This window comes from Anas acuta, chromosome 8 (assembly GCF_963932015.1).
Source record: "Anas acuta chromosome 8, bAnaAcu1.1, whole genome shotgun sequence".
NCBI lineage: Eukaryota > Metazoa > Chordata > Aves > Anseriformes > Anatidae > Anas > Anas acuta.
In genome coordinates this window covers 3,962,408-3,981,949 of record NC_088986.1, presented here as the reverse complement: position 1 = coordinate 3,981,949, position 19,542 = coordinate 3,962,408, and the positions used below count along the sequence as shown (strand labels likewise).

The 19,542-nt window shown below is 38.9% G+C and overlaps 1 protein-coding gene across 9 annotated transcripts in view; it reads left to right on the top strand.

The window, feature by feature from the left end:
• The window catches only part of FGGY (FGGY carbohydrate kinase domain containing), a 137,369-nt gene that overhangs the window by 31,738 nt on the left and 86,089 nt on the right, over positions 1–19,542 (top strand). For all 9 annotated transcript variants that reach the window (XR_011099016.1, XM_068690944.1, XM_068690946.1 and 6 more), the window contains one exon: positions 18,631–18,746. Coding sequence is in view for 8 of the 9 variants with exons in the window: in XM_068690944.1 (XP_068547045.1) it covers positions 18,631–18,746 (116 nt within the window). In the remaining variant the exon portion in view is untranslated. The remainder of the gene's footprint in view (positions 1–18,630; positions 18,747–19,542) is intronic.

The following is a 19,542-nucleotide window of genomic DNA, read 5'->3' as shown; positions in this document are numbered from 1 at the left end:
AGCTGTGTTTAAACAACCCTTTCATTGTTGATCCTGTGCAGAAGCAATGTACACATGAACACTGTAATTACTGGCTTCTCGGAGGGTCAGATAATAATCTTCCCTTAATAACGTTTGCAAAGAGATGGCTAGGAGTCTTTCAGATCCAGCTTGTTGACTTGCTAAGCAATGGTGGCAGCCCTGGGTAACTGTGCTTCACTGAAGCTGGGGGGATAATAAAGGAGGTTGTGGTCTTAGGGCCTTAAATTCTGAGGAAAGACAAGGCTGAAACCACATAAGGGCTTTTTGTCTTTCAGTCCTCTTCTTCCTTTTATTTTTTTTATTTTAATTTTTATTTTATTTATTTATTTATTTATTTATTTATTTATCTATTTATTAAGCCAGGAGTTCAGGGTGTATGTTTCTTCTGCTTTAGCTTCTGAGAACGCCATCACCGATCAGACCCCCGTGGTACAAGACATGCTATAAACAGTGTCACCTTCTTTGAACTCGTGCTTACGTGAAACGTTGTGGAAAGCCCCATGCAAGGCCCTTGTCCCTTGTGAAATTGGGTCTCCATTCAGCAAAGAGTGTGCAAATATTGCTTTCTTGCCTAAATGTGAACCAGATAAGAAAATAGCTGTACTGCTGAACTCTTGGGTCATTTACAGCCCCAGCAGTGTTTCAGTGAGCACATGTATAATGCATGTATTCACGGGAACTTCTTAAAAACCACCCCCTGAAAACAATAACATTCCAGAAGAGTTCTCAACCAAAGAAGGAAAAGAAAACTATGTAACGTGAAGTCTTGAGTACATATAGTGCTTAAAAGTATTAAAACTCACTTAAACTTACTGTTCCATAAGGGCATCCTTTAAAAAAAATTATCTTCTGTAATATCATATATATAAAAGTCTTAATCAATTCAGCATTATAATATTCTTCTTAACTAAAAGGTGGCATTAATATTTTGTATATGGGAATATAGCCATGCAGTGTGAAGGGTAAGATTTCTCTAAGTGTTTAGCTTTGTGTCCAGCTTTCTGGCTAACTTGCAGTTACAAATTGCATACGTATTTTTACAGTTCACACTATAAATTATTTATTCTGGACCAATTCTTCCTCCAGACTCACCAAACAAATGCTTTTCACCACCGGAGCGTTCCTCCTATCCCTTTCACTGTAATACATGGTTGAAACAACAGTCTTGGACTGGAAGGCAGTCTACTTATATGCTTGCTTTATTTTTGTTGGCTGGCTATCTAAATCTGTTTAATGTTAGTAACTTTCACTGGAAATTCTCCTCGTGCTTTAGGATGACACTGATGATGTCAGGGTTGATTTACATTATCTCTTTAAAGTAGCATTAGCTTACATAGGACCTTTCCTCTTGTTTGTTTTAGCATTCATATTGTCCAGAGAGGAGCCTTTTAACTGTGAAATGTAAATATCCTGACAGCTCAGACTTCAAAAGAAAGTGATTCTTTGTCCATAGCAGTGATACGATTTTTTTGCCAGCACTGTAACCTTTACAATAGTGTACTTTTATGCTTGACCTGCCATCTGCATATAAAAATCATCTTAGGTCACTGGTACAGTGCCTTCAAGAACACGTCTAAAGAAGGCAAACGCTTTTACGTGTGTGTGCTGCCATTTCTGCTTTGTGGTAGCCCATCTGCCACTTTCAGTAAGGTCTGGTTATTGATTCGGTGTGCCTGGCTGTGCCTCCTGCTTACATTAAGATAGCAAACACTTCTATCATAGCAAATTGATGTTCCCAGATAGCGAGCCCAGTATTATATTCTTGTATAACGTGTTATATGAAATCACCAAGGATTTGGGTTTTTGTTCCCCTCTTCCTTTATTCCAGTGCCGTTCCATTAAGCTGCTCATTAGATGAGAAGCTGTAATTCAGTTTTCAGTGGATGAAATGTATTTGTGCTTACGGAATCAAAGACATTCCAAGAAAGGCTGTTTGTTTTCTTACAACCTTCTTTAATTAAATTTTACTGGTAGGATTCTGACCGTCTGACTTTAGAGAAATAGGTGAAGCAATAATGATTGCAGTGTGGTGCACCAAAGTTACATTTACTGGTTGTTAGACCCTGTATGTGTAGGAAACAATCTTCCTATGGACAGGATAGTTAAAACTAGGTTCTACCATGTCTTTACCTTAATTTTAAAGTGTATGGAGGAAGCTCTATATTTTGTCTTTAAGTATTAACTGGCTTCAGGTAATATTTAGATTTTAGAGAGAGAAACAAGAATGAGCAACTTTGCTTATTTTGTTGTATTTTAGTATCTCAGATTACTCACATTCAGCCTTAAGTTGTCTCCTGAGCTGCTAATCTAAGTCAAAGCCCGTGTTTGTCCATTTTATTTTGGTTCGTGTAGTTATCTGCTGTCTCAGATTTGTCAGCCTGAGTTATGAACTTGCTGGTGCTCTGTGGTATGTATCTGCCCTTCTGCTCTCGCTGAGTGGAGGTTTGGGAACAACAAGCATTCCTCAGCGCCTGTCCCTGTGTTACCTGGGGGGTGCAGGCAGCTCACAGTCCCACATCTGGGCCCCCACCGGGACCCCCAGGCTCCCCGTGCCAGTGTGTGTTAGTGTGGGAGGGAGGTCATGGAAGGGAGCCTTGCAGTGGCCTCTAATACCCATGTGCAAGGAATTTTTGTCAGTGAGAAAGAGGGGTTTGGGGCCCTTTGTACTGCATATTATGTTGCCTGGGAAAACTTACCTGAGGATGTGCAAAGATTTGCTAGTTTTATTCAAAATAAATAAATAAATCCAAAAGCAAACAAAATCCCACCTCCAAACCCACTTGTGTGCATGCATATGTAATACACCTTTAGGATGAAGGAAATAACTCCAAGTTTCATTCACTAGTTTTAAACTTTTAAGATCTTGTCTTCTCCTTCCATCCTCATTTTCCAAGGCGAGCTCTTTCTTCTGAGGGGTGAGGCAGGGTCTGCACAATAGGATTTTTTTAATATTCAGTGAAAAGTTTTGTGAGGGGGGAGAATGTCCCACAAAATATACAGAAAGCTGTTCTCCTGTAGCTTCCATCTTCTGACATTCCTTCCATGAACCTGTACCTGTACTTAATGAACATTAAGATGGGCATGTGTGTGTCTCAGACAAAGGAGAGTTCTTCAGTGTTCCCCGATCCTCATGGTGAGCTGGGTAGCACCAGGTATGACTGTGATGGGAGAGCTTTCTGAACGGATCCCAGTTTGTTTCAGACTCTCTGTATACTTTGTCCTGTAGCAACTGTTCATTTTGTGTATAAGGACGGTTCATAAACAGATGTTGAAACTCAACGTGGTGCCTGAAATTTACTGCTGTTTCTGACACGCCTGTAACAACACAGGCAATCCTTATTTATATGGGTTAGCTCCACCAGCAATCTATCAAAGTAAATCTTCTATTAACTCTTTCTTTTTAGGGTAATGTCTCTTTAAATGTGGATCAAAAGAAAATTAGACCTACTAAAAATGTTAGGTGTCAAGGGATTGTTAATTGCCTAACCTATCAAGAGACATATTAATTATTTACTTAAAGTTGATGCTCATTTGCTTTAGCACAAACAAAAAAGGGAGAGAAAGGAGGAGAAGGAGTGGAAAGAGGATGTCCAAAATGACATGGCACAAATTACCTTGTTCCTACGATAAGTACTGTGCTGATAGAAACCGCTTCAGGAAGATCTCTAAGGCTTTGTCTGGTATTTATTTATTTATTTATTTTAATTTTTATTTTTTACCTCTTTTATCTGAGGGGGACCCAGCATATGTGCGTCAGTGTGTGTGTGCATGTGCACATATGTGCATGTAATAGGGAATACCTTATTAAATTTGAAACTCCGCTTGGAGGATTATTGCCCAAGCAAACCACATCATGCCAAGCTTTTGAAAATGCACACTGGTTTAGAGAAAGCATTTTAATATATTGAAGCCTCGAGCCATCTACCTCTCTGTTCCCAAGAGTTCTACCTGAAAACTTCCAGGGCTGAATAATTTAAGGTTTGGGGTTTTTTAATCTTTCTGCAAGAAACGCTAGTCTGATGTTTTATTTTCTTAAAGTCTGAACTCCACATAACTTTTTTTCAGAACTGTTTATCCTCACTCCAGACATGAACCTTGGAAAGGTGGCAGAAAAAACAAACAGCTGCTGTGTTTTTGGGCAGTCTGCATTCCTTTAAACTCTCTGAGATCAGACTTGTGCTGAAATTTTCAACTTATTTGTCCTAGGGCTTAACCACTTTCACTCCTGCTTAAAAGCGAGTGAGTTTGCCATTCCAGTGCTTGTGAGAGCTGTCATGTGGAGCCTTAATGATTCGAGAGCTAGGAATATACGACGTGTTCTTAGGCTTTTTATTATTGTTTCATTCCAGCTTCACCTACCTCCCTAATCATCAGGCCGTGTTTGGACTCTCCCGTCTTTTTTTTTAACTTAAGTGTTTTGCTGAAGATAATTTAGGGAATTCTGCTTTCGCTTTCTATTTGGGGTAAACTTGATGCGTGTAAAAATGTTGTTAATGGCCTGAGCGGTGCTCTTCAAAGCCAGCCACAGGCCCCAGGCCTGCAGTCGGCGTGATCCCGTCCAAGCCTGGCTTTCTTTCCCTCACGTGGGAGAGGGCGAGGAGAGCCGTCCATCCCAGGGCAACATTTTGTGCCTTCTCTGTAAGGCCTCCAGGCTGTGTTTCCAGAGCTTGATGTGAAAGAATAACGACACAGCGAGGTGCGGGTGGTGAGCTACTCAGGGAGCTGGATGGTCGGGGCATTGGATGGCTTTGCCTGTCAGAGCCACGAGGGTGCTGCTTCCACTGGTGCCTGCCAGCTCCCTGCCCTCCCGTTCGTGGAACTACGTCAAGGGATCGCTTGTGCCACATCCCTGATGGTGTGAGCTGGGTTCACCACCTCGGGCGGGATGCTGAGGCCACATGTGTGTGTTTACTAGCAACTAGAGCTAATGGAAAAACAAAGCAGTCCCTCCAATTCTGAAGGGCTTTTCAGTTAACCGTGTTCATTCTTTTCTTTGGGCCTATGTCCAGCAAAGCACTTAGGCACGTGCTTAAAGTTAAAGCATGTGCTTAAGTGCTTTGTTGGTCTGGGGCCTTTATTTGCTCTCCAGGCATGTTGGTATGAACAGGCTGTTGGTTGTGTGAATGTTTGGGGAACTGTTCTTTTTACGCTATTGATTTTTCTCCTCTGAACTTTTTGTCCACTTACATCCCAGGAAAGATACTCTGTGACTTGAGTATGACATCCTGCACGACACACAAAACGATTTGCAGCCTGTAGGCTATTGATGGAAACTAATAGGCAATGTGTATGAAGGAATCGTGCATTTGGGAAAAATCAAGGTCAGTTCACCCAGAGAAGTTTTCATCTGATGTCTTGCTCCTGCTGAGTAATCTGGTTGGCAGCACTTGCCATACAACAAGGGCATCCTCAGGCACAGTACTGTGGGTCTAGCCCATGCTATGGTACATATGTCCTTCCAGAATTTTTTTTGCTACCTTTTAGGTGGCAGTTGCTGTTAATTTTTAATCTAGAAGTAGATTTACTTAGGTGTTTGTTTGTTTGTTTCTGGTTTTTGTTACTGCGGTCCAGGCTTGCATCTCTCTGATTACCACAGATCTGCAGATCTTGTGCTGTCCCTTCTCTTCATTCTCGTACCATCCATGGCAAGTCAGGGCAAGAGAACTCAGTTAATTTGAGACTTTAGGATTTCTGTCTGCATCTTGCAGCTGTGAAAGTTGGCCTTTCACCTCTAGAGCCATCTTAGAACATTAGCACGTTTTATTTTTGCTGTCTTTGACAAGGGGCAAAACACTTTATGCTAAGGAAAATGACTTTATCATGCAGAATGTGTAACCTGGTATTGCTGACTTAGTTGTTGGAGGTAGTAAGGACTACCTGTATAGCACAATCCTGTGGATGCTTATGCATACAAGTGACTTGCCTTATATAAATGCTCCAGTTGACGTCAAAGGTGCTGTTCAGGTCAGATTATGCATACCTAAGTCTTAGTAGGACCCAGCTCTTGGATAAATAGAAGTTTTCAAAATTGCATTTTTAAAATTGGTTCTTAATTTCTCTTACATTAAAATGTACAGTGCTTCTATGAAGCATGATCTTAATTCCATCGCCTAATTTGTTAAACCACACAAACATGGAAATTCTTGCATATTTTTTTCTTTAAAAGATACCTGGCACTAAAGAAAGACTAGAACATTCTTTTTTTTTTTTTTTTTTTTCTGGCATCCAGTAAAGGAATTTTAAATTGACCGTAAGTCCATTCTTCTCTGTGCTTGCAATATTTGCATGTTTATTTTCTTTGAGTATTACAGTATAATTCAAGTATCAGGAAAGGGAAAGACAAATATTGTAGAGTTGTTAGAACTGCCTGAAAGAGTTCATTACAGTTTAGAACAGTGGTAAACTCCACCCTTCTGGTTCAACCGTCACCTTTCACAGTGTTTAGTGCAAGGCAAGCTCGGGCATTACCCGGCTTACCTGGGAGGGTTTGCTCTGTCCCTGAGAGCGCTGAGGATGTTCATTCCCAGATTAAGTTGTTTTTAAGATTTAAATGAATGTAAAAACCATTGTTGTCCATCTTCCTTGTGTAACAAGATCTAAGCATCTGAAATGAGAACCATAACATTTAAACATTTAACATTAAAAAATGATATTAGGGACTGTAGGTTCTGAACAAATGTACCTTGTATTTTGGAATGACTTTTGATTTAAAGAATATAAATTGACTGACCTGATTTTTGTGACAGGAGGTAAAAACACACCTCATTGCCTGTGCAGGAATCCCTAACATGCATTTTTGATTCACATCCACATGGCAGCCAAATCCTGTCATCCTAACTCGAATATGGTTTGAAGGTGTTTTGCCTGAATACAGGAGGGCTCAATATTGTAGTTTGGAGTGTGAAATTTGATCGGTCTCCATCAAAATATAGTTACTAAAACTTTCTTTTATTTCAGCACTCTTGGCAATTTCCCTGCTTCTGTTCTGGTTTCACTTAGTCTTTGGCCACAAGTGCCTGACAGCCTGGGTTCCAGTTCAGCACAGTCGTTCAGCACATGCCTGCCTAAGCTGGTAAAAGCTCCATTAACTCTACTGACGTTTCTTCAAGACTTTATATTCATATATATATTTAAGTACCATGCAAAATTAGAATCTCAACACTTAAAATGTTAGGAACAGACGTATTATTTACTCATGAATTAGTAAACTCTGTTTCTATAGCAAACTAGAGAAGAGAATTATTTATTTTTCAAAATATCATTGTTAGGGTTGTAAGGTGTTTGTTGTTGTGGTGTTTTTTTGCTTGTGTTGTTGTTTGTTGTTTTTTCCCCATTAGTCTAATTCTGCATAATTTTATGAAAAAAAACACACACCACATCACGAAGTGTAGCATTGCTCACATGGAGACATGTAGTACCAGTCACCATGCAGAGTATCAGTGTCTGCACTGCTGCTGGCCAGACATTTTTCTCAGCATCATGTCACCCTTTCCAAACCACTGGAAAAGTCCAAAATACCTCCTAAGTCCTTATGTTCCCTGAAGATGGATGTTGGTGGTGCATTTCCCACATCCACTTTTCACAGGGTAGAAGAATAAAGTGTCAATGGAGCTAAAAACTGCAACCTTCCTGTACCCTATTGGTGCCAATTCTGTTGAATAATAATCTATTATAATACAGCAAAGGGATATGAGGATGCATGTCACCATGGGAGGACCAGTGGCTGAAGCACCAGCTGCTATTGACAGATGTGCTTGGTGATGCACGTGTGGATGTGTGAGTAGTGGTGTGCTGCCCTTATTGGATTAGGAGAAATTAATGGTGCTGTAAGGGAGTAATTTTGCTCTATCAAAAACCACACAGTAGTAAGGGAGCTGGTCTGAAACCTAACTTCCTTTCTCTTGGTAACTTGTAGCCTTTTCTCATTGAATGTCTGGTGAAGCCTTGAAGTATGGTAAATTTGCCCAAGTTTAGACTTCAAAGGAAAGCTGTATTGTATGCTGGCTCTGTGTACCAGTACTTTCAGGTTTAATTGTGTAATAGTTTTAAATGTCTACAGAGGGTAACAGGAGAAGATATTTATTTCAACTAAGAGTTTGTATTTAGAAATATATTTACTTACTATTGCAGTTCGGTTTGCTTGAAATACTGATGTTGAAAAGTGTATTTTTTCTGCATCAATTGAACCGAAACACTGCTGATGTTGCATAATGGCAGGAGGTCTGTCCAGAGGGCAGCCTGCTGGACTGGACTGTCTAGATGCATGGGCTTTATTTCCAGTTTTACTTTTCATTTGCATTGTTGTTTTTGGATGATTTTTATGACCTTTCTTTTGCTTATTAAAGTTTTAAAACTTAAAGTGGAGAAGAAATAGAGTTGTATGTAAGTATACACTTTTTTTTACTCTCATATTTAAAGATTTAGACTGTAGCCATGCACAGGAAGATGGTTAACATGTTCAGCATCATGGTATCTGAATGGTGTCTTTTTGCCTAGGTCACTGGACTGAGTCTCAGGACTGAAGATTCATTTTAGGGGTCCGACTGACATTTACTCTTTGACCCTTGGCCAAGTCTCTCAATTTCTTTTTCCTCCATTTGCCATCTTTTGAGGGAATGGATTAATATTTCCAGTCCCACATGCTATGTCTGATTTGTCTAGACAATACATTTTTGTGTCTAGGACTGTGTCTCATTATGTGTTTTTCAACAATGCTGAAGACAATGGGCTTGAATCTTGGTTGGGTGTCTGTAATATAATACAGAATGAAATTAATAAAAAAGCAGGCAGTCTGCTGACTGTTTGCTTCCCCTTGCCTCATGACGTGGTGAGGTGTATGTGGGTGGATAAAATATTCTTATTTTGTAATTTCTGGTTCAACTCAACATGGTTAGCTAAATGCATCCCTGGTATGAATCTGCCAAAATTACTGGATATACACAAGGGATTAATCTAACTTGCCGTGTTGTGTTTGAGATGGGTGTTTCCCTTCAGGTCTGATGACATAACTTCTAGGAAAACTGAATTTAAAAGTCTAAAGCTTTAAGTCTTTTGATAGCGTATTCCTAAAGAGAAACACTCTTTTTTTTTTTTTTTAATTGGACACTATTACAAGTAGCAAAAGAAATATCTACTCAGTTAGTTAAGTAGTTCTCAGTTTAGTTTAGTTAGCAGATTCACGTTCTGTTTTATGACCTTTTCAACATTTGTTTGAAGCATTTATTTATATATTTTAAAGAGAGATTTAAATAGATTTCAGCAAAAAAATACAGACGTACATCCTCCCAGCCCTTAATAAATATCTGTATGTATATAAAGGGGTGTGTGTGCTTTCAGATTTCTGGCAAGATGTACAAAAGTTGCCTTTTGAAGATATCTTATCCAGTGAAGGACTTTTTATGGGGGCTGATTCTTAGAGTGTGAGTGTCACAGAAGTGCTTTCCCCAACAATGTGTCATTAAGTTTGAAGCATATCTGTGTAATACAACATCAATCTCTTACCTCTTTGGAGCAGAGAAAACATCTACACTTTATATTTCTCAAGAGACGTCTGTGCCCATTATGGTGGTAATTGGAGGTCACTCTTCACTCTGGCGGGGTTGGTCAGTTGATAGCACAATTTAAAGACTTTGCTGATTCTAAACCTTACGCTGCTATGTGGTCCTTGAAAATGATCCTATTGTTCTGTGTGTTTTTTTTTTTTTTCCTTTCAGAGTGGCATCCAGTGTTTAAATATAACATGGAATCTTGTCAGGGAGTGGCTGTAATCAGAGGAGATTAATTATAGATGTGGGTGTAGAAAATTGCAGATGTGAATTGTGTTTTTCAGGCAATAAAATCCTTCCCTTTAAGTAAGCAACATATTTGCGTAGAAAATTCAGTAATTTAAAAAGCCAATCAAAAGCTCCTAAGAGTTCCAACACGAACACCACGTCCTACAGTGGGGTTTGAGTTAATTATTCTTTTTTCTCCTGTACAGAAATAATGTTAATTTTTTGGCTTACAAATGGAAAGACTTTCTTTCCTGCTCACTTGTATTCTGGTTGTTCCTAAGGGCTGTGAGTGGCACTTCGGCACGCACACAGGTTTGTGTGTGCTCAGAGTCCTGCTTCTGCGTGCTGCATCCTGACACAAGGCCTGAGAGCCCATGGTAAGACACCTGCCTTGAATGCCTCCTCTCACTAAGATCCTGGAGAAGTCTGCAAGGAAACAAAGTTGTGGTCCTACAAGCGATTGTTGTTTTGTATTTTCTTCCTGGATGTTGTAGGGGATTTCAGGTACCGAAATGGGGCTGGCTGGCAGGCAGGTGTGGAGGCTGTATTTGTGCATTGCTTCCAGGAGTGCGGCCTTTGCTGGAGCCCTCCTCTTACATAGAGCAATACGTTACTCTTCCATGGACTACTCTTTGCCAGGAAGATTTATGGTAGAGGAAGGGAGACAGACCCGTTCTGCATTTTTAAATGAAAGCTATGCTGAATAAAAGTTTACTTTTTTTTAAATCAAGCTTCAGTCTCATCAATTGTGAAGGAATCACTTAGGACCATAGAAGTACACTGAGCCAGCAACATTAAGAAATGGAGGGCATATAATAACATCTTAGCTGAAATTCGATCAAATAGTTTCAGTACAGATTTTAAGGAAAAGCCTGTGCAATAGCGGTTTCAGTAAAAGACAAGGCTAAAAAAGAAATTGCCTTGAAAGTGTAAGGGAAGGTCTTATTATCATCAAATTCCAGTATCTGAATTAGTTTCAACATATCCAGCTTAGAGGTCATGAGCTTTGTTATTTAGGTTGGTGATTTTTGTGGATTTGTAGCTTTTACCAAACTGCCACACTTGCAAGAAAATGCAGCCTTTTCTACCGACCCTTTTTTGAAACTGAAGAGCTGCTTCCTGAGACTCAGTTTTCTTCATGGACAACTCAATACTGAAGATATTTAAAGTGAGATAATGAAAACTTCTTAAAGAAAGGGAGATTTAAATAATTTCAGGGACATGGGCTCTCGCAGGTTGAGATGTGGAGTTAAATCCTGCTTCACACGTGACACATGAAAAAATGGGCATTGACCTCACTGTTAGCAAATGCTGGCTTTTATATCACGCAGAAGGAAGGAAATTCAACATAGAGTTTTATATATATGTGTATATACACATACATACAAAAATGTTTTGTTTTGTTTTTTTCTTGTGCAGTTTTAGTGTAGATTTCAAACAGGGGAGAGAACTTTGCTTTTTACATTTAAATAATTCTAACAGTCTAGCTGGCAAACAGACTACTTTTTATTAATATAAATGTTATCCAGAGCATAGAAAGAATGAAGTTAGTAGAACTGGTATTGCTGATTACCGTGATGTCCTTGCTGCCTTTCTTGCCTGGGTTTAAATCCTTAGAGATGCAAAGGCTGGACGGGGAGGCCTCTGAGTGCGATAGGAATGTGTCTGCTAGTTGTCCCGAACCGGCTTCTCCACCTGTCTTTTTGTTTGGCATGTTTAATGCATTGTTAGAAGCAAACCCTCGTCAGGCAACAGTCACGTTGCACTGCTGTACAAAGACAATGGGTCTGGGCAAGCAGGGTTTTCACAGGGTTTAGGTCAAAGGCATGAATAATAAAAAGTAGCATGTTGTAAATATTAGGAACTTGGGATTTGCACGGTTAGGTGGATGGATGGAACAGCCCCTGACATGTTTCAGTTTGTGTACATGCAATTAAAGAGCTGTTGAATAGGTGAAATGAGTAAAATGCAGACAGCACATGTGAAATGGAGCACACCCAGATTTACTTGGCCCTGTGGTTTAAAACTAATCTGCCCGGGAGATCTACGGTAGTAACTGAGTGACAACAGGTGCAGCTCTTCTTACACTGCTGTGAACTCAACCCACAGCTCTTTGATTCTTTTTAGCCAACACTTAACATGGGCAACATCTCATTCATTTTATATGCTCCAAGACTAAATGACTAGGTGTCACATTTTTCCTCCTATTACCGAGAAGTGTTCCCTCAGGACAAATTACCCTCTTCTTTTCCTGTTTCCCCCCAAGCAGCCAAATACAGCAGGTAGGCAGACATCGGTGTGACAGGTACAACAGTGGGGTATATGTAACTAAGAATCTGGTTCTATTTAAAAGGTCAGGTATTAACATATTAGCTATAATGGAGCAGAAAATAGTTGCCTGTTTTCCTATTGCTCTGTGATAATCTCTGCTATGTTTTAGGATTTTGCAGTGCCAATGCCCAGTTCTGCTTCATATAAACCTTGGACAGTGAGAGTATGTGTGCTATGTCTTAATTTTTTGTCTGGAACATTTTTGTGAAAAACCACAGTTAGATCTGTAACGGAGTGTTGAATTGCTCATTTTTGTAAAAAGCCTCAAGACTGGGATGCATAATTTGGGAGGACATTGACAGCTTGGTCCAGATGTCTGTATGCGGAGAAGTTCATTTGAGCAGAACCTAAGCCCTGGATTTCAGTTTGCATTTGAAATCTGCTTTAAATTTAAAGTTTGCAGAACAAAAGGAAAAACATGTTTGATGTTGTGACGGTCACACTCCATTGTTTCAGGTCTCATTCTTGCTTTCAGAACCTCATACAGCTTTCGTAGTTCTTGATTGTCTGTGGCTTTAAATAAATCTGGCCGACAGAAACTTTCTGCAGAAGGTTACTTTATCCTACTGCACACTATTCCTTGTGGGACCTCACAGTACTTTATCCCAGCTTTTGTGGGGCTTAGCTTTGGGTACAGTCCTCAGCAGGTGCAGTTGGTTTTAGTTCATCACCACCAAGTCTCTGTCAATATGAGACCAAGATGCAGGGACATTTTTCACTGAAGTGCTCCATTTAACACATTTTGTGATTAAACCCTTGCATTGTTTGATGATGCCTGCAAAATGAATTGCATTAATTAGTTTGAATTCATTTCTGACCCACTAGGATGAATGAAGCAGATCCCTTTGCTTTGGAATCAAGAGTAAAGCTTCCATTCACTTCAGGATGGTCAAGATAGGGTATCTGTCTTTAAAACTGGTGGCCAAAGCACTTTCCAGGATAACTGGTATTGTACCAACCATCTTGAATGGAAATTCCTTATGGGGTCACTTTTCAGGGAGAAACTCTTTCTTCTTGTAACTCTTCTTGTTAAGACTTTTCTGTTAACCTATAAACCAAATTCAGATGACATCCAGAAGACCACTGCAATTATAGAACATGGCCCAAAATGTATTTTGTTGTCAGAGACAGCAAGTGCTCTCTCTGCAAAGAAAGCTTGGGCAACTTTTCACTAGGTAATATTCAAGTTGTGGAGAAGTTTTTTGTGACCTTTATACTTTAGATACATTTTCAGGCAGATAACTAAGACAGTACTTTTTTCCCATTTTTCTATGAGTACCTAATTTCCATCTCTCCAAGGAGCACAACAGAGTGCATGAGAATATTCAGAATGGGAAGACGATGGGGGCAGAGCCTTTATCAACCAACTTGGAGCACACACTGCTAATGCCAGGATGCTGTCTGGAAAGGACCATTTGCCCCCACTAACCTTCAAAAGGTTAGGCATTGAGGCAACTAGAGCACGGCCAGAGCAACTCAGGTGCTTAATCACTGAAGACACTTTGAACCTCGTTTTTTTTTAGTGAGGACATACCAAGATTTTGGTCATACAGGACTTCAGCATAGTCACAGCCAGTTCCCAGCAAAAGATGTGCAAGAACTCAAAGCTAGACTGTAACAGAAAGGATTGTGTAATATGCTGTGCCCAGCCAAATCTAATTTGTAATGAATTTTAAGGTTGTTTTTTTTTTTTTTTTTTTTCTTGAGGCTCTTGGATGCAAGGAGGATCCTATCGCTCTTCATAGACTAAAATTTGTAAGAAACTCTAAACATAATCATATTCCTGTTGGAAAATATGGTTTAAATTAAAGTTTTCCATTTGAAAGTGTTGCTTTTCGGTGGGAGTATTCTGAGCAAAATGTTTTGTTCTGAACAGAGAAAGGAAATCTTTCATTTCATTGTATTTGGAATGTGCTTGAAGAAGAGTTCAACTTCATTGTCTGTCAGCCTGGCTAAATATGGCCTGTGTTACTGGGGGGTTCCACTCCTTGTCTTCTGAAGGTCTGTGTGAGATGAGGCAGTCAGGAGAGGATTGTGTCCTGGATTATTGCCTTTCAGTTTAGCACCTCTGAACCCATCAGACTCTGGTGGCAAAGGATGGGGAGCATTGGCTTCTGTGCAGCTGGTTCATCCAGGATCCACTGCTGCAAGTCTGTCGTTTATGACCAAATAATTGAGGTAGTACAGCCAAATAATCAGGAAAAAAAGGAATACGATAGAATGAACATCTATGAACATCAGTACTTTTTCTGTTTAATGCCTGTGCTTCATCTCATAAAACTTAGGAGTTGCTAAATAAATGCTTTGGTTCCTCAACTTCCTCTTTACTGGCCAGTCTCTTTGGATCCAGATTTCCCAAGGTACCATTTGAGTTATCACTTCCTCAGGGTTATATGCTGAAGGGGAATTAGCAATAAAACTGATATGCATCTATACCATTGTATTCAAAGGTGAAGAAACATGAATAAGCTATTCTTTCTTCACATGTATACAGCTCTCTGGGATATACAGATCGAGCAACTGTGTGTAATTATTAGAGCACCTTATCAGGTGGGTGGCTGACCAACACATCTAGGTTCTTTTGAACCATGTCATAAAGTTTATCTATTTTTACAGAGGTCTCAAATCCTTTAACTGAGTTTCTTGATCTGTTACCTAAGAGAGCAGAATGCCCTTCTGCATTACACTACTTTCTCTTAAATATTAAAGATTTGTAGAAAGCTGTATCATTTAATTAAATGTATTCTTTTTATGTGGAAAATGAGTATCAGCAAGGGTGGAAGAAGAACCTTAAATCCCAGAGAAACATAAATCCCAGAGAAACATAAACACTTGTAAGGTATTTACAAAATAAGCATTTTGAGGTTCTTGTTGTGACCATGAAAATGAAAGCCTAGTGGCATGAGATAAATTGTAGCTCAGATTTGAGGTTGGCATTCATATCAAAACCTTCCACTTATATAGATATGCCAGCTGATTCATTTGGGAAGACATGTCCTTCCCAGTTCATATTTTCTATATTGTGTTAAAAATTCAACTAGAAATCGGTTATTTATCCTTTTTCTGTAAGCACTTTGCATTTATAAATCTATACAGACAGGATGAAAACACTTACGGGCTCGCTGTTTCATATGGTCAGCAATACCCCATAGGAAAGCTCCAACAGGCTGGAATTGAGTGGATGGGGCCGGTCTGCCTGTCCCTTGCTCACACCATTTCAGTGAACCTATATGTAATGTAATTATGTACTATATGTATATATGTGTATATATGTGTAATATATGTAATGAAGTGCTGCTGAGAGTGAGCTGCATGGAAGAACCAGCCCTTGTTTGTTTAAAACGTGCTCTTTGGAGTCTTGCAGGGCAGTTTAAGTTTATCTTTGGATAAGCACAGAGACTCAGAGGGAGTTGCTTTGTGATCTTTGAAGCCATGACATTTAGCTGTCATCCTTAGAGCATTTTTCAGGGTGTGGCAACAGTTCATAGCATTGATCTAATTAGAAAAATACATGTTCCGTTCTGATGATAAATTGTTATGGTTTGATATTTACCATATTTGGGAAAACTTAATGCATTATTGTTTCACTCTTTATGTCTACATTTTCCCTAAAGTCATGAAATAATCTTTCATTGAAATTGTGTCTTCATTTTTCTTTTAAATGAGATGTTTGAGCTCATTTGGGGAAAATGTTTATTTTTTTTCCCCCAGTATTTTCTTCAGCATACAATTTATTTATTCACTCAGTTTTTGTCAAAGGTTCTAATTAGATTTCTGTGTTTGGCTTTTAAATCCTTGGACATTGGAATTTCTTATATCAACATTATCATTGCTATAGTTACAGTCATATGTTTTTCTGTTTTCCTACCAGACACTGAACTGTAATTGTCTGATCTACTCCTAAACTGCTTTTAAAAAAAAAAAAAAAGTGGGGGGAGGGAAGAGGAGGAGGCAGACTTCAACAGTGCTTGAACTGCAACCCTGAAATAATCTCCACTGTATTGTTAAGGCTCTAAATAGTTAACTCCGTATGTTTTTTTCCAAGACAGGTAATATTAATAGATTTGCTTCTTGCAAAGAGAAGGCACTGCACCTTTTTAAGCAGTGGGAATATCACTGAACAGCAGCAATCCTCTGTTTGGAAAAAAAAAAAAAAAAGTCACTCCAGAAGAACAGAATGAAGGAAAACATGATGCATGTATGCATTTAAAATACACATTTCTGTCCTGGATGAGAAAATGGGAGGATACAAAGTCCACATAATTGCATGATCTTTTCTGCTCAGAGGATTACACTGAGAACAGTGTCCTTAACTGTCAATGACCTTTAAGGTCCCTTCCAACCCAAGCCGTTCTATGATTCTGTAATCCTGCCCTCACTTCTGCATCCTTGGTTCTCATTGCAAACCCCCAAAACTTGGTGAATCCAAGTTGCAGAAGTTTTCTAGTTGTGAGGAAAGTCTCTTTCTGTTCTCATTTGGCTGTATGGTGTGTACAGTATCAGTGTCTAGAAGCTGCAGTGTTTGATTTGCATCTAATAAATAAAAACAGCTTCTCTTCTGTTCTGTTTGCTGATTTCTTTCCTTGTTTCTGTTATTAGGGTTTTAGTGGAGGAGAGGTATGCACTGTCGCATCTTTTGTAGGGTATTTCTATCAGGTGAGTAGGAAGCTGTGCCAGGAGTGTTTGTTGAATTTGAAAGCAGCAGGCTCCATTCTCTTAGCAACCTCCTTTTCAAAGGGAGAGAGATAATGCCTTATGTTTATTGCATACTTTTCTGCTACAGCTGTAAAATAAGAAGCCCTCCTTTGCCTAGATAGGAAAAGTACAATGGCATCTTTACCAGCTGATGTTTTGTCTCTCTGTTTGACTGCACAGTTAGTATTTTGAGTATCTAGTTGGGTTTCAGTGTGTTTATAGGTGTGGGTTCTAGGTGTTTACATACTTGGCTTGCTTCAGACACCTCTCTAAACTTCGCTGCTGTCTTATTTTTAAGTTTTCTGAAGGCAGCAGTCTTCCAGTGTTTGTACCTTGTGTGTGGTGGGGTTCTTGTCCAGGGCTGGTTTTCGTGGGTATTATGGTAATAGCAATATGTAATGCAATGAGACTTTTAGTTTAGTTCTCCTTACTTAGGTCCCTAGGTAGGTCACGTAGAAAAAAAGGGAGGGTTTGCTTTAACTCAGAAAATACACTTTGTAGAAAGGATTTTTATGTTAGTTTTACTAAAGCATCTGATCTTTTTCTTGCAAAACTGTTCAGATGCTTTAGTAAAATTCAGTTTGTGCTGAAGATGCTTGCTGAGATTATAAAATCCTAATAAAAAGTATACATCTGTGAAAGTACACCTCAGCTGAAAATGAGTCATAAATAAGTTATCTTGTAAGATACCAAAGAATGAATCCCTTAAAGGGGCTTTTCTCCTCAAGAACAGTTATGATGTTGTGTTTCAGAGATGCATCACAGCTGTCTTGTTCTTGGTGGTTCAACAGTATTCTGAAGATTAAAGATAGCTGAAATTTTCAGTCGTAGTTAGCATTATTAATACCTTCTACTTTACTGACTTTTCAAGCACAATTAAATGCTGATGTTCTGAGATGGTTCTTAGTGTTCAGACAGACAACAGTTGGTTAAATACTAAATTTTCCAGAACATTATTCATGTTTTGGGGCAAATGGGAGGCTGGGGGTATGGATCACTTTAGGAGGGGGAAAAAAACTGTTCCAATAGCATTTGTGCACATGCTGTTGTGTTTTGTTTATATTCTGCTCCTGTACGCTGCCCTTGTGATGCTTTGCTGTCACAGTGAAGTTCACCATCGTCTTATCAGGAACAAGACCTGAAACAAGAGCTTAATGTTGCACTCACTTGCATCATGGCTAATGCTATTTCAGCATGTCACTGGTCTGTCATCAGCTTCTGCTGAGATACAGACCCGATGATAGTGGTACTTGAACACATGCTGTAACAGAAGCTCCTGTAGTTGCATGTGATTTTGCTCGTACACATTCACCTGATAAAGGCATTTTGTACCTGCAGGTATTGAAGCAATGCTATTTAATCTAATTATCAGGGCATACATCATGTCCTGCAACTTGTAATTCAGCTTGAACATAAGTAATAGAAGGTTTTTCTAAGGACATGCTTTTTGTAAAACACTGCTATTTATGTACAGCCTGGAAAAACAGGAATCTTTCCTCGAGCTGCTTGATGAAGAGCTGTTATGTTCATGCTATACTGTCTTCTATGCATGTGCATGACCTGTTATTTGACTTATTTATGTAATGAAGCTGTGTTAGCAGGAAACAATCTTAAACATAAGGTCCTTTTAAGGTTATCTCAAGGCGTACTCTCCAAACTGTAACATATTTTTGTTTTGGTATTAGCATTATGCTTGGAACTTTTGAACAGTCAATGAAGAGATCATTTTGCACAACTGTCTTTCTAGTCACAACTTTAAAATCATTTGTGTTCATTTTCCTGATTCTGTGCATGTGTTGTCTCCTTTCAGGTCCCTCTGTACGTTAGTTTGCAAGTGGACATACACTTCAGATGGAGGTTGGGATGACAGTTTCTGGAATATCATTGGTTTGGAAGATTTGGTGAAGGATAAATATGAAAAAATAGGTATATTGGGGGGATTCTTTTATACACACACACACATATAAAGACCTTTAGCTGTATTACTGTGATTGTCAGCAGGAGTGTAGAAGGCCTTGATGAATCTTCAGATGGGTTGATAACAAGGTGGGATGCCTATAGGTAATAGCTTTCCAAAATACACTTTTTTACTTGGCATTGTCATGAAAAATTATTTTTCAATTTTGTATCTCCTAGCCTTTCATTGCTGCTCAATCTCAATAACAGGGAAGTAAGTGGGGAGCCTCAGCAGTTGATTGTATGAAGGAAGCACAATATATTGGCATATTGGATGGCAAGCTACAAAAAAGAAAAAAAAAAAGATATATAAACACATATATATATCTCTGCTACTATTAGCATGTTTTGTAACCTATACCAATCTCTCTTACAGTAATTTTCCAAAAATGTACTACTTCTGCTTGTTAGTATCTTCATGCTGTTTCTTCACTCTCTTAGAGCATAAGTTTAATTAGAATGGTAGCCTTGCTAATAGCAATTCCTACAGCAGATATTCATTAAAAGTCCATAATGTTAATATACCAGAAAATTTCCAGGATAACTTTATTAGACTTTCCCTGTTAAGTTAATGGACTTCTAATGGATGTCCTAAGCAGACATGTCATTAACAAGAATATTACCAGACATGAATTAAAATATGCTCATTCATCAAAGTTAATTATCTGAAATTTCCTTTGATTTTTTTTTTTTTATGTCTAGCACTTTGAACAAGTTTGTACAGCAGTTTAAATGCAGCAACATGAAAAAGAAGTGGCAAAGGGAG